Source organism: Narcine bancroftii, chromosome 3 (assembly GCF_036971445.1).
Source record: "Narcine bancroftii isolate sNarBan1 chromosome 3, sNarBan1.hap1, whole genome shotgun sequence".
Classification (NCBI taxonomy): Eukaryota; Metazoa; Chordata; class Chondrichthyes; order Torpediniformes; family Narcinidae; genus Narcine; species Narcine bancroftii.
The window spans coordinates 299,316,990-299,333,083 of NC_091471.1; the positions used below are offsets into that span (position 1 = coordinate 299,316,990).

The following is a 16,094-nucleotide window of genomic DNA, read 5'->3' on the forward strand; positions in this document are numbered from 1 at the left end:
GACGCACCTGGGTTAAGATGGCTAAAAATGTTGGATGTGATGCAGTTAAGTCTCAGATAGTTCTGGGTTGACATCGTCAGAGATGGTGACTCCCAATGGCCCCACCTTAAAAACAGGACAGCAGATCCTTCAGCCCATCATGAGATCAATTTAAGCTGCATATTTGCTTTTAAAAAGTATAAAACAAGTTTTTGAAGTTTGAGTTCTTCCTCTTCCCACTGTCCAACCCTTGGAACCAAAACTGCTGTTGACTTTTGCAAATCATCTCTCTGAATACAATGTCAATATCCTTTCTCTGTCTTGTGAGGAACACAGCCACAGTTGTGAAATATCATTGAGGCTGTGCTCCATTCACAGGTACGTTGAAGTAACTCTTGCTCTGAATCTGTTCCCAATGCCAGCCTTCCTCATCAATTCTTTCTTTACTTGAAGAAAGAACTGATGCTGCTACATCTAAGAAACCTTAAGAACAAAACTGCATTGTGAATAAACATCGTTGAATGCAATTTTTCATTCATTGTACACAGTCCTAATTTTGAACCTTAAAGCTATAAAATGTATGAATTCCTCCACTTGTGTTAGAACAGAGTTTTAAAGTGAACATGAGGTGTTACAATTTTGAAACATCAGTGGCTCCCCAATGGAGTTGAACAGTGATGCTAAAAGAATTTTCCTCAGAAAAAAACAACAACAGCTCCCTCTCATGGTGGGGATAGAAGTGGCAAAGGTTCACGGGCAACTTTATGGAGGAAAATAGACATCACAGGGTCATTCAGTCAGTAATGAGCAGCAAGAGCCTGATGCGTGACCAAGAAACCATCTCCAAATGGTTCAAGTACCATTGGATGGAGATTGGCGCCTGGCATGTCCATGGGCCATGTCCAGTGGTTCTTCACGGTGACTGCAGCAGCTCTGATCTGCCTTCCATTGTTGGCTGAATTCTTCTGTCTGAAATGGGTCTGAGCTTTGACCTTTCCTGCATCACAGGTGAGCTGTGAACAGATGATCGAGCAGAGCCTTGGGCAGATTACCTTGGGTTGTGTGTTCTACATTTAGCCTTGTTGAATTATCTGTAGTAAAAACACACAGAAGTGATGGGAGGAACAGAGCCAGTTTTGCCGCATTCATTTAATTTTAAATTTAGATATGCAGCGCAGTAACAGGGCCATTTCAGCCCACAAGCCCTCCAAAAGGTAGAGGAGACAGCACAGAACATCACAGGCAAAACTTTCCCCACTAATGAGTACATCTACACGGAACACTGCCGTCGGAGGGCAACAGCAATCATCAAAGACCCACACTACCCAGCACATACTCTGTTCTTGCTGCTGCCATCAGGAAAGCGGTATCGGTGCCACAAGACTCACCCCACCAGGTTCAGGAACAGCTGCTACCTCTCCACCATCAGACTCCTCAATGACAAAGTCAATCAGACTCATTTAAGGACTCTTACTTGTGCACTTTATTGATTTTCTTTTGTTCTCTCTATATTGCACAGTCAGTTTGTTTACATTCATTATCTGTTTATAGTACTTTTATTTGTTGACATGCTTACGCTGTTTAGTTTATTTTTTGCACTACCAATTAGTGGTAATTCTGCTAGGCCTGCAGGAAAAATGAATCTCAGGGTGGTATGTGATGTCATGTATGTACTCTGACAGTAAATCTGAAATATGAGGTGTTCTATTCTCATATTGGATGGTTGCCCTTTTCCTTCATAAAATGTAGACAGGATATCTTGAATGCCACTCTTGGGTCCCAAGTTGAAAGCCCTTTGTAAGTTAACAATATAACAGAGGGAGGTGTCTCTTCATTGAATAATTCTCACTCCATCCAGCTCTGGAGTTATGGGGCATTCACTCCAAATCCATCCTGTTCCCAGGGTGTACTCTATTGAAAAGAACACATTCCAAGAGGATTATTTCAAATGCTCATAGACCAGGATGAGTGGAGATGATCTTTGGTGGTTCCAACTATCCACTCTATTCATATTATGAATATCACCTTCACTCCTGAAAGGGATGACTTCATTCCCAAAGAACATAGAGAAATTCACAAATGTTCTTCATACATTTCCTCCATAGGGCACTTGGAGATCTTGAAGATTCTGATTATTGAAAGCCACCAAAACAGTCACCGGGCACCATCACTCAGCACATTTAGCTTCAACAGCCACCTTCAGGAGAAAACCAGAACTCCCCAGCAATCTGCTCACCTTCTGAGCTTGTTCTGTTTCCTCCTGAGATTAAGGTTTTCATTCTGCCTGTTATGCCTTGCAATGTTTTTTTTTGTAAATTTTAGCAATATAGCACAGTAGAAGCCCTCCAGCCTACAAATCTGCTATCTGGATTACATCCAATTAAACTACCAACCCTCTCTGTTTTGGAGGGTGGGAGGAAACTGGAGCAACCAAGGAAAACCCATGCAGGTCTTCTGAGAGACAACCAAGTAATTCTACTGAAGTCTGCTCATTTCTTTGGAACCTGCTTGGCCCTGACTGCCCAAGTACTAAAGATTCTATCACTTTTCTTTTTAAAATATTTTTATTAAGTTTAACATATAAGCATAAATACAAAATTGACAATTACATAATAATTAATTTGTACACAAGTAAGCACACACAACAAAATCCAATAAAAAGTAGATAAATCTACATTAATCTTCTTTCTTTGGCTTGGCTTCGCGGACGAAGATTTATGGAGGGGGTAAATGTCCACGTCAGCTGCAGGCTCGTTTGTGGCTGACAAGTCCGATGCGGGACAGGCAGACACGGTTGCAGCGGTTGCAGGGGAAAATTGGTTGGTTGGGGTTGGGTGTTGGGTTTTTCCTCCTTTGTCTTTTGTCAGTGAGGTGGGCTCTGCGGTCTTCTTCAAAGGAGGTTGCAGCCCGCTGAACTGTGAGGCACCAAGATGCACGGTTTGAGGCGATATCAGCCCACTGGCGGTGGTCAATTGCTTGTAATACCTCAAAGACATTTAATTTAATTGCTCCATGCAACCATGATAAACCCTTTTTTTGAAATAACGTATAAATTAAAGGAGAAAAAAAGAAACTAAAGCTAACTCTAATCTACCACTACCACCTTCCTCTAATCAAGGTTACCATTTCAATTTATTTTAAAAAATCAATGATGTGGAACTACTGGCGATTTCTGAGAACAGGCAAAGAATGACCAGAACATACAATAATTGTTAATTCTTCCAATTATAAAAAAAATTCAAAGAATTGGCCCTACAATTCTTCAAGTTAAAGTGCAAATTTGTTAAAATAGCATTGGCAGTAACAAGGAAATGTATTGCAGTGACTTGGAAATCAGACTCATATTTAGATATGGGAAGACAGAATGCAGAAATTCAAAGCTGTATTCCTTTAGAGAAAATTACATATAATTTGAGAAATAAATATCCTATATTTTTGTGAATTTGGAGCTCATATAAACAAATGTTACATATAAATATGTGGAAATGTTCTTCCAGCCTCTTCCTTAAAATGAAAATGAGCACATAAAATCTGTTGAGTTCCAGTGTATAGGGGGAGCGATGCTCCAGGCAATCCAAGATACTACAATTTTTCTTTCACTTCTCCTTTTTATACTATATATAATCTTTTTATATATATATAATTCTTTATGGGGGGAGGGAAGGGGAGGGGTTATAACCATCAATAAATGAAATTTTTTTCAATTTAAACATTTATTTTATTGTTTAATAATTTAATAATTACATGTATGAAAAAAACATTCAAAAAAATGGCCCCCACAATTTCAAAAATTGAAACTTTCTGCCTTTATTATTATTTCCAATTTTCTCTAAACTTAAATAGGACATTATGTTATATAGCCAACATGTATGAGTAGGGGATGAAACATCTCTCCATTTCGATAAAATTGCTCCTCTGGCTATCAATGTGGTGAAAGCTAAAACTTTTTTCCTGAGACGCCAATATAAGTTTATCTGAATCACGAGAAAAATCAAATGAAGCAATTAACAGGCAAGGTTCCAAATCAATCTTAAGAATTTTGATAAAGTTTTGAAAGCTTCTCTCATAATTTGAACACTCCTAAAGCATACGGATCAGGGAAGCTTCAAAAATTTTATATTTCTCACATAGTGGATCAATATCTGCATAAAAATGAGATAATTTAAGTTTGGACATATGAGTTCTGTGTACCACCTTAAATTGTAATAAGCAGTGTCTTGCACAAAATGAGGAATCATTAATCAAGGTGAGATAGACTACCAATCTTTATCTGAGAATGTTAAATTCAAATCTCGTTCCCAATCGCTCTTAATCCCTGACATGATTACACCCACGAGTTTCTCCTGTTCCAGCTGAAGACTGACAAGAAAGGATCTAAAGCATTGTTTAAATACTTGAGCAATTTCAAACTGAACAGTGAATCCAGCAAACCAAAAAATTGCAGATATTGAAAATCCAAAATAAAGACAGAACTCCACCTCTGCTCCTCCACTACATGGCTCCATCTGCCAATTATCCCCCACCTCGTCTGATACCACCTATCACCTACCGTCTCTGCCTCACCTCTCCCCTCATTATACTTGCTTTCTTCCCTCTCAGTCCTGTTTCAGATGGTGGTGACTGCCCCTCCCCCCATCCCCTGCTTCCACAAATGCTGCTCAACCTGATGAGTTTTCCCATCAGTCTCCTTTTGCTCTGGATTCTAGCATCTTGTTTCTTGGTGATTCTCCTCATTTGGATGCACATTTTTTGGTACACATCCACATATCATTTTCTACATTGCTCACTGGACAAGGATTGGTTCCCATCTTGATGCTCTTGATAGGGAAAGAACAATACCGGACTTGAGGGTACAGATTTTGTGCTGGGGCTGATGGCTGAGAATGCCTCAGGGATGCCAATTCCTAAGTAGCCCCATAACTTTCAGTCAGTTTGGGACAAAGGCTCGCCAGAGGCTGGAATATTCCTGATATAGGCAATTGGTCTCATGACATACAGTATTGTGATAATTTAAGATATAGTATAGTAGTTGATGAATCTATGTACTTGTGAGGTTGCAGGTAGTATAAACATCATTGCATCTACACATTGTACTTGTGGATATGACAATAAACTCTCATGTCATGTCATAATTGTTGAGGCATCTCATAACAGATCCTGTACAACAGTCTGTTCTTCATTTCAATACAAATGCTACCTCTTCCACTGAGAGTTCCATGTTTTCCTGCTTTTGTTATAGAATTGTGAGGAATAGCTCCATGGCCCAACTACCTTCAACCACTATCAATGACTATCCCATTTTAATTTGGCTTACTGAAGACTCCAGGATTCAGTTCAGTTCAGTTGCACCTCAACTGCAATCACAACATGAATGAATAATGCCCAGATAGCCAAGCATCTGATAACATCCACATCATATAAGTAGATGGTCATCACCTTTTCAAACATACAAATGCTGGCCATCTCCTTGAGGAACAAACAGTTATACGACAATAAATGTAGTATGCTTGGATTCTCAAAAGGTATTCAATATGGCTAAGATGGATTCAGGGATCAAAAAATGTTATGAACCCAGGGGACCCCAAAACCCAGCAGCAATAGATATTCACCAAGACAAATGGTTACTTAAACAAAAGTTGCTTTTAAATATCTTTAAACATGAAAACAGATTCACACTTTAACTTATCACTATTGACTTAACTAACCTAACTTAACCCCCTTCTAATTTTAAGCACATGTGTATGTGATGTGTGTGTAAGTTCAGAAAAGTTCTTTGGTTCACAGTCCAATCTCACTTCTCATTCCTCCAGGTTCACTGGTTGCAGGCAATTCTTATACTCTGCACAGAATTTAACATTTATAAAGTTCACCAGGCTTTGGTGCATGAAAAGTAAATGGTTACCACTCAGGAAGGTTCTTGTCAGTTTTCAGAGAGAGATTTGTTGTTCGCTGGACACCCACAACTGATTCCTTTTTAATCAGCTACTAAAGTGTCTTGCCAAAGAAACTTGCCCCCTCAGGGTTCTCCAGATGATATAACTTCTTTCTTTCAGGTCATCACAGATTTCCTTTTTGTTCTGTCTTATTTCAAGTGAAACATTAGACAGCCAGTCCTCTCCTCTTGCATGAACCACAAGGGCTTTGACCTGGCTGAACTAAGCACTGACAACCTGTCTTCCAAATGGGGTTTTCTGCAAGCTTGCCAGCTTGTCCCGTTCCAGTCCCAGCTGCTGCTGCTGACTGTAAAACTGTAGAACTGATCTCTCTCTCTCTCTTTCAGAGCAAAAGCCTATTTGACTATCTCTGCTCAAAAAACTACACGACCTTCCTAGAACAGCAAGTTCCATTCCAGACAGTCTGCAGCTCTGACAAGTTCTTTCATCTGTTGCCATTTTGTAAACAACAATCCATTAGTGAAGTCTCTTGGGCACTCTCCAAAGATTTTGTAAAGGCTTTTTGCCCCTGACATGTCTAGCATGAGTAGAGCTCCAGTAATTTAAATAAAATCTGTTTTAAAGTGTTTGGTTGTGACCTACACTAAAAAACCTGCCCCAATTTATCTCCCAAAACATATCTATATACAAAACAAACACAACATAATCCATCACAGAAGCATAATAAAGATCAAACTGGCCAGAGAACACACCAGAGTGAAAACTGAATGAAATTATTTTGGCTGACACAAACAACTGCAATGCAGGTATGGAATTGTTGAGAGAATTTCAATATTGAAAATAATGTATTTTGAAAGGAAGAATAGGAGCATGAAAGTGGAAATGTGAATGAATAGAGCAGTCAAAATATTCAGATTAAAAAAAAACAAGCATGACATTATCTAATATGGTCATTTGAGATTAAAAAACGCTTTGGGTTCATTCCAGAGGCTGAGAAATGAAAACTATTCAATTTTTGTTCTTATATGGAATCCTGATCAATCTAAAGGTAAAGGTAGAGGTTCCACTGTTGTCACGTAATACCACATTTAGAATGTAACGTTCATGAAATTCTTTAATTTTTGTCTACAGTAAGGTAGACAGAGAGTTGACACTTTGTCCAGCGCCCTTCACAGAAACCTACGGCACATGGTGGTCTCCCCTCCAAGTTCTAAGCAGTCCTGTGCCTGCACTTGTGTACAAACAAGTTTGACCTCCTTGTTATAAGAAGGGCGTGGAGAATGTGCAAACAAGTTTATAAGGATGTGTTAGAACTGATGAAATATTTACTGGGTTAGAATTTTTTTTTATCCAGGAATATGGCTGAGTAATAACCTGTGGGTCTCCTTTCCTAGAATGAAAATATTTATCCAGTAGAAACCGAAATGGAAGTTCCACTGTAGGTGAGATCAGGGCTACCGCCAAGTCAGTCCCAAGGAACTGAGATTGTTGGGACCACAATCCCTCTTCTCTGCTCCCTGCATTTGGCCAGTGCCACTGGGATGGGCTCTCCAAAATCTGACCTAAGGTTGGTTAAGTTGTGAGTCTTCGGGCATAGTGATCTGGCCAAATTCCTTGCCTGTCCCGATACAGAGGGAGGTGACATGCATTTTGTCAAGTTTTGTCTTCAGTCTCTACTGATTTACATGGAAGCAGATGAAGAGTGACCCAGCTTGACAATATCTCATTAACAAATCCAACAAGGAATTCAGGCACATCTGTTTACCCAAAGAGCAGTTTGAACTTAGAACAAGGAGTAGGTGGAAGGATTGATATACTGAAGTAGAAGCAAAGTAAATATGGGGGCACAGAGAACAGAAGATTCTGTGATGGGTCAGGATTGTGAATATACTTGAATGGAGTAAGCTGCAACAATACTAAAAAGGTGTAATCTGTGATATTGAATTCAAAATCCATTCTTGTTGTCATGTTGTGACTTGTCGACTACAGGTCAATGTGGTCCCTGATCCACAAAATGCAATGTGCAACTCACCAGAGATACTTTAACTGTGTTTCCCATTCCTGCACACTTTACCAAGGATGTCACCAAGTTCGAGAACAGCATTTCATTGAGGTCCTCCTGTCCAATCTCAGCATTCTATCGTGGACATACAGTTGATTCCCATTGCTTCATTATCATTGTCAACTTCCTAGAATTTCCCTTCCAACCACAGATCTTCCTTGAAAAGGTCAGGGCACTCCACCTTTTATCAGAAGTGATATATTACATCTTGTTTGTTTTAACTACACCATGAGAAGCAGGAATGAAACAAGAATTGATCACAATCTATAAGATAAACTACTGGTTTAAAATTCTTAAAATCATTATATTGGTAGCATTATTTTTATGTTTTGCTCATTTCCAACTAGCAGCCTAACCTTACATTTCAATTGGCTCACCTCAGTTCACTTTAACTCAAAAATAAGAACAATTGAACTTTTTTTACAAAAGATCTTGAGATTAGAAGAAATATATGATTGAAAATAACTGTAAATTTAATACTAGTTATGCAATCAATTCTTGCTCTTTGCTCAAACTTTGGGGAATGACAAAATAAATATTAAGAAAACTATAACAAAACTCATGTTACCTCGGGAAACTTCATTGTTGTCACAAAACTAACCAAACTGTTGGGCCGAGGACAGCTAGCATAGCAATTAGCACCTGGGTTCGGATCTGACTCTGTCTATAACATGTTCTGTAAATTCTCATTATGTCTGCATGCATTTCCTCCAGGTATTCTAGTTTCCTCCGTTCTTTCAAAACATACGGGGGTTGTAGGTCAATTGGAGAATTTGGGTGGAATGGGCTCATGGACTGGAAGGGCCTGTTACCATGCTGTCTATATCTAAATCTAAAAAAATCTATGGGGAAGAAAGATCAAGACCCTGCCTCAGGGCTATTTTCACACAATTCTGTTATGTAATTGATAGTTTGGGTATTGAATTGTCTAGCCAAAAGAAAACAGAGGGAAGGGTGTTAGTTTGGCTGGAGGTTTGTGACCAGTAGTGCTCCTCAGAGATCGGGGTTTGTGATCAGGAGTTGTGTTACAGGGAAAAATGAAACAGATTGGGAGAGATGAATATGAGAGGACATGGCTTTAGGGTGAAATATGAAAGGGGGGAATATTAGGGGGAAGTTCTTCAATCAGAAAGTGCTGGGAGTTTGGAAAGAGCTGCCATCTGATGGTAAATGCGGCCTCACTCTTAAGTTTTAAGAATAAATTGGATGTGAATGGTCTGGATGGCTCTAGCCGGTCGGGGTGGGGGGGGGGAGGGGGCTAGAGGAATGATGTTTTGGCATAGACTAGAAGGATCAAATAGCTTGTTTTCTGTGCTGTAGTTTCCCGTGGCTCTATTTATCGAAATAAACCGGTTGAAGCAGATACAAAAATATACAGAAGGCTTTTAGAGAGGCACATGAATATGCAGGAAATACAGGGATATGGATTGTACACAAGCTGCCAAGTTTCAGCATAATTTGGGCACCATGTTTGGTGCAGAGATGTGGGTAGAAGGGCCTTTCCCCGTGCTGTTCTGTGTTCTGTGTTCTATGTTCTAAAGCATTGCCAGAAATATCCGCCAGAGGGAGTCCCAATGTAATGGAACTAATTCTGACTTCCTGTCCTCACTTTCAAACATAGTATCACAAACAGGAAGGTACCACTCGTATCAGGTATCAAGCTTTCATATATGTGATAAAATAAACAAAAGTTAACATATTAAAAATCAGCAGTTTTCAAATAATAATTGAATAATATAGTTGAATTAAATTGTTTTATTTATTCAGAGAGCAGAAAGAAACAGATGGAAACTCTGCTGACAAGACTTTGTTTCTGACTGGCAATATTGAATTGTATTATTTATGTTTATAGTGGCGTTAACCGAGGTAGAACGATCCCTGACATCTCCCCTAAACTTCTCTGTTTACCTGATGCAGATGTCCACTGGAATTTGCTATTGAAAGTGGCTCAGTTAACAACCCCTCACTGTAGAAGGTTTGCAGGGTCAAACCAAGTTAGATGATTTCCCATTCTGTGACAGTAGCCAACAAGTTTCGATCAACATTGGTGCACACCTACAGACAACATCACTGTCTGCTTGTTTACCCAATCTGCATTTGAAACACTGATTTCTGAGGAAAGGCTTCCTGTTCCACAGCGGTGACTGGTTTCTCTATTCCACAGATGTTGCTTGACTCATTGCACTCTTCCAGTAACTTCTATTTGTGATTTGATTTCTCCATGATATTCATCTTATTAATTTCTTCTTTCTTCTTTTGCTTGGCTTCGCGAAAAAAGATTTATGGAGGGGTAAATGTCCACGTCAGCTGCAGGCTTGTTTGTGGCTGACAAGTCTGATGCGGGACAGGCAGACACGGTTGCAGCGGTTGCAGGGGAAAATTGGTTGGGTGTTGGGTTTTTCCTCCTTTGTCTTTTGTCAGTGAGGTGGGCTCTGCGGTCTTCTTCAAAGGAGGTTGCTGCCCGCCGAACTGTGAGGCGCCAAGATGCACGGTTGGAGGCGATATCAGCCCACTGGCGGTGGTCAATGTGGCAGGCACCAAGAGATTTCTTTAGGCAGTCCTTGTACCTCTTCTTTGGTGCACCTCTGTCACGGTGGCCGGTGGAGAGCTCGCCATATAACACAATCTTGGGAAGGCGATGGTCCTCCATTCTGGAGACGTGACCTACCCAGCGCAGTTGGATTTTCAGCAGCGTGGATTCGATGCTGTTGGCCTCTGCCATCTCGAGTACTTCGACGTTAGGGATGAAGTCGCTCCAATGAATGTTGAGGATGGAGCGGAGACAACGCTGGTGGAAGCATTCTAGGAGCCGTAGGTGATGCCGGTAGAGGACCCATGATTCGGAGCCGAACAGGAGTGTGGGTATGACAACGGCTTTGTATATGCTAATCTTTGTGAGGCTTTTCAGTTGGTTGTTTTTCCAGACTCTTTTGTGTAGTCTTCCAAAGGCGCTATTTGCCTTGGCGAGTCTGTTGTCTATCTCGTTGTCGATCCTGGCATCCGATGAAATGGTGCAGCTGAGATAGGTAAACTGGTTGACCGTTTTGAATTTTGTGTGCCCGACGGAGATGTGGGGGGGATGGTAGTCATGGTGGGGAGCTGGCTGATGGAGGACCTCAGTTTTCTTCAGGCTGAATTCCAGGCCAAACATTTTGGCAGTTTCCGCAAAACAGGACGTCAAGCGCTGAAGAGCTGGCTCTGAATGGGCAACTAAAGCGGCATCGTCTGCAAAGAGTAGTTCACGGACAAGTTTCTCTTGTGTCTTGGTGTGAGCTTGCAGGCGCCTCAGATTGAAGAGACTGCCATCCGTGCGGTACCGGATGTAAACAGCGTCTTCATTGTTGAGGTCTTTCATGGCTTGGTTCAGCATCATGCTGAAGAAGATTGAAAAGAGGGTTGGTGCGAGAACGCAGCCTTGCTTCATGCCATTGTTAATGGAGAAGAGTTCAGAGAGCTCATTGCTGTATCTGACCCGACCTTGTTGGTTTTCGTGCAGTTGGATAACCATGTTGAGGAACTTTGGGGGGCATCCGAGGCGCTCTAGTATTTGCCAAAGCCCTTTCCTGCTTACGGTGTCGAAGGCTTTGGTGAGGTCAACAAAGGTGATGTAGAGTCCTTTGTTTTGTTCTCTGCACTTTTCTTGGAGCTGTCTGAGGGCAAAGACCATGTCAGTAGTTCCTCTGTTTGCGCGAAAGCCGCACTGTGATTCTGGGAGAACATTCTCAGCGACACTAGGTATTATTCTATTTAGGAGAATCCTAGCGAAGATTTTGCCTGCAACGGAGAGCAGCGTGATTCCCCTGTAATTTGAGCAGTCTGATTTCTCGCCTTTGTTTTTGTACAGGGTGATGATGATGGCATCACAAAGGTCCTGAGGCAACTTTCCTTGGTCCCAGCAGAGCTTGAAAAACTCATGCAGTTTGGCATGCAGAGTTTTGCCGCCAGCCTTCCAGACCTCTGGGGGGATTCCATCCATACCTGCTGTTTTGCCACTTTTCAGTTGTTCAATTGTCTCTTCCCGGGTGAGGACCTCATCCAGCTCTAGCCTTGAGGGAGCTAATCACACAAACCTTCCAGCTTCATCCAGAACCATGTTGAGGTCATGTGACAACTGCACAGCTAAACTTATAGTGGGGGAGAGGAGGAGAAAACCATCAGCATCTTCCCATTACACACTATCACCCATGTTGTCAGTATTAGCCACTTTGAATCTCAGAGACTAACAGCACATTGACTGCACAACAATTCCATACATGAAGCCTTTCTGCCAACAGTGTTCCTTGAGAGCTATTCCTATGCCCCCATTTTAATAGTTTTTTTTGCACCATCGAACTTTCTCTGGACTTTCTGAGTCCAATGACTAAGGCCTTCAGATTGGGTTCAGGTTGAGGAATCAGCAGGAAGATTGTGGACTCAGGATTTGTACACCTTTCCCAGATTTCCCATTTCAAATTAAATTACAAAAAGAAATATCCAACATGTGTGAATTCATTGATAGGATGGATTACATTTTTTGGTGTGATGTCCTGTTGAAGAATCATAAAGCCAAGGAACCAAGGATTGGATATCACATCATGATTTCATGGAACATAAAACATTACAGTGCAGTACACACCTTTTGCCCCACGATATTGTGCCGACCAACAGAAATCTACTCAACAAACTAAACCTTCCATACCTTTCACTTACAACCCTCTATTTATCACACTGAGGAAATGGCAGGTTCTAACCAAATAAGGATATAATGACTGAGCAATATTCCATATCACTCTTTCCACTTGTGGCACTAGAAACCAGGTAGTAGAAAGGTCATTAGAAGCCAGTGCTTCTAGAGTTTGTAAAAACCTACAGAAGTCTCACCATATGGAAAATGATCAAATTTAAGAAAATTTGTTTTTAAATATATAGCTTGGAAATTGTGACATGCTCCCTCTGTATGTGTTGTCACAGTGCTGGTGTTGATCAGACAAGTTGATTTGTATTTTCGGAGGAAGGCGGAGAGAAATTCTCTCTCTCTCTCTCTCTCTCTCTCTCTCTCTCTCTCTCTCTCTCTCATGCTCTTCTTCTCCCTCTCACTCTGTAGTTCTTTTGCTTAATAAATCAATCCGTTAATTTTAAACAGGAACATTTCATCCCAGATCACCATCACAAAAAAATATTGTCCGCTGCTTTTATTGTGAAGACCACACTGAGATGCTGATGTCCTTTTGCATGGGTATCAACCATTCCATCTTTACAAGGGGAACCAGGCATCTTTCTCCTGTAACAAAGCTATTATGCCTCTGTGAAGATGGAGCTGATGAGAACATTGCTCCAGTCTGAAGACTGCATAACATCTTTTGATCAGAGCAGGGAGTTGTTAGGAGTCCAGAGGACCCCAAAACCCAGCAGCAATAGATATGCAACACGACAAAGGCTTACTTAAACAAAATTTGCTTTTAATTATCTTTGAACATGAAAATAGAATCAAACTTTAGCTTACCTCTATTGACTCACTTAACCTACTTAACCCCTTCTAATTCTAAGCACACGTGTTGTAAGTTCAGCAAAGTTCTTTGGTTCACAGTCCAAACTCAGTGGTTGCCGGCAATTCTTGGACTGTGCACAGAAGTTAACATTAATAAAGTTCACCAGGCTTTGGTGCTTAACAGGTATTGGTTACCACTCAGAAGGGTTCTTGTTGGCTTGTCCCTCTGGAAAAGATGTCTGTGTCTCTCTCTCTCCTCTCTCTCCCTCACTCCCTCCAACTTTGAGAGAAAACCCTGTTTTCTTTGTCACTCTCTGCCTGTAAAGATCACATGACCTTTCAGACAGTAAATGCTCTTTTCCAGACAAAGCTGCTATTGCCTGTTGTTACATTTGCAGCCTTTTGCAAATAACAGTCCATTATGAGTGTGGTGGTACACCACTGGCCTACTGCAGGGGGCAACCTCTGTACCTGCAGAAGAGCATGGGGACAAAACAACAGTCGGCCAGCTGTCAATCACCCTCTGGGATATAAGCCTGAGCCAGCCCTTCAAAGACACTCTCAGAGTTTACAGCAGCTCTCCTCACAGTGGAAGTTTATGTCGAATAAAGTCTTCAGGTTTTGTGTGTTTGCTTCTGTCCAATAGTGCACCACAATGAGACTCTGAGCACTCTTGCAAAATCTCCTGCAAAAATTCTGTGTTTGTGTGCGACCTGCTCTAACAAACCTTTCCCAATTTACCTCCCAAACATCTCTATATTCTCTGTCACAGAGAATACTAGTATTTAACACATCCCTCCTTCCATCAACACCATCTGTAACTCATGCTGCCTTGGAAAGGAGACAACACATTGAAAGATTCATCTCTCCCTTGCCACACTCTCTTCTTCCCCCCCTTGTTAGAAAGAGGATCCATGAGCAAAAGATCAGACACCATCAGATTCAAGGACAATTTATTTCTTTCTTGCTGTTATCAGACTTCTAATGAACTTCAAATGACTAAAGCTGTGTTCTGCTCTAACTGATGTCTCTCTCTGCTACTGTGTACTTTTGTATGTTTCTTACTTGTTCTATTATTTGAGATGTCTTAACTGATCTGCTGGCAGAATAATATCATGTGATGGTCACTCACATCATTGCTACAGTGAGCTTATTGCTCTCATACAGCTCTCAGCTGTACACAGCTGTTATCAGCTCTTAAGGTCTGATTTTGTAAAACTGATTTTTAAAAGTCTGGTCCTATGAGTCCGTGCCACCCAAATTACACCCCAGTGACCCCAACACGTTTTTGAAGAATGAGAAGAAATTGGAGCCCCCAGGAAAAAACCCCACAGGAACAGGGAGAACATACAGACAGCTCTGCAAAGGCATTGCGTTAACTGCTACGCCAACCTCGCCACCCTCTATGCCAAGGTTATTTCCTCATTATTTTCTACACCAAATCTGCAATTTATTACAAGCATCAAAACGAACATTTGGAATAATTTTCTTTTTGTACCATGTGATTTCAGAAACAAAGAAACATGCCGTAGAGAAACTTGGCCCATCTCCTCCATGATGCTTCCCCATGATAACCCCATTTTCCTGCATTTGGCCCGTGAAACTCCACTTCTTTCCTGTCCTTGCCAAAATACTGTTTAAACGCCTCCTTTTAGAGCACCTAATTAACACTATCATTCATTACTCTGCGGCTAGACTTCTTTTAACCAAAATCACATCCTAAAATTGAAATTGCTTTGTTTGTAAAAGGAACAGAACTGATCACCATCATATTGGATACCTTCAATTTACTTAATTACCTCCAAGTTCCATGTCTGGCGAGCATACTCTCGTAACATATTTTCTCTGATATTGTCATATACTCCAGGCTTGGGCTCAACTCCAGCAGGTCGAAGGCAAGGTTTCCGCAATGCAAAGCACAGTCCATCTGCATCCTTTGAGTAATATTCACAGAGCTCCTCAGGCCCACAGTGTGGCTTGCCACCAGCAATGGCGTAAGTCCCATTCAACTGTCGTTCAATTGAATAATGGTAGGTTTTTTGATCAAAGACCAGAGATAAAACGTAACCTCCAAGGTTACGCAGGCACACACGCAACAGGAAGAGCCCATCAGTCATCCCTCCCAGCCGTAGGAATTCATCTGCCTCAAAACGGGATATGCTGCCATAAAAGAATGGCAGGTGGAAAGCAACGTCACGCATGCTCTCAAGTTTTGGATCAGTTTTTGTCTCTTGCCTTCTTCGACCTAAGCAACGAGAAAAACATCAATTTACAGCAAGCAGGATTAGTTTGAAAAATGACAATTCTGACATTTGATATAAAAGAATATTTCTGCCAACAAGATTTTGGATTATTTTTGGAACAAATTGCAAGATGTGAAAATGATTTTGACAACTAAAAAGTAAATTAGTCACACACAGGTTGAAGGACAGCTGATTTTGCTAAAATCAGTTCAATCTTATTTGCCTTGTTACTTTTTTCTGGTCTAGTGATCGTGTGGTGGGGATCAGCTGAAGATCATGGCTGGATCTGGCTGTTAACAAATCACCAAATTATAGAAATAAACGCAGGAGAAGACTGTTTAGTCCTTTGAGCCCGCTCCACCATTCAGTACAGCTGATCATGTGACCTCAATACCCTATTCCTGCTTTCTCTCCACTCCCCTTGATTCCTTTAGCCACAAAGGCCATAT

General features: G+C 41.1%; 1 protein-coding gene across 2 annotated transcripts in view; it reads right to left on the reverse strand.

Annotated features, from left to right (window-relative positions):
- zap70 (zeta chain of T cell receptor associated protein kinase 70) overlaps positions 1–16,094 on the reverse strand; it is an 83,178-nt gene that overhangs the window by 44,045 nt on the left and 23,039 nt on the right. For both annotated transcript variants that reach the window (XM_069928665.1, XM_069928666.1), the window contains exon 2: positions 15,202–15,647. In XM_069928665.1, coding sequence (XP_069784766.1) covers positions 15,202–15,603 — 402 coding nt within the window. In that variant the 5' untranslated portion in view covers positions 15,604–15,647. The remainder of the gene's footprint in view (positions 1–15,201; positions 15,648–16,094) is intronic.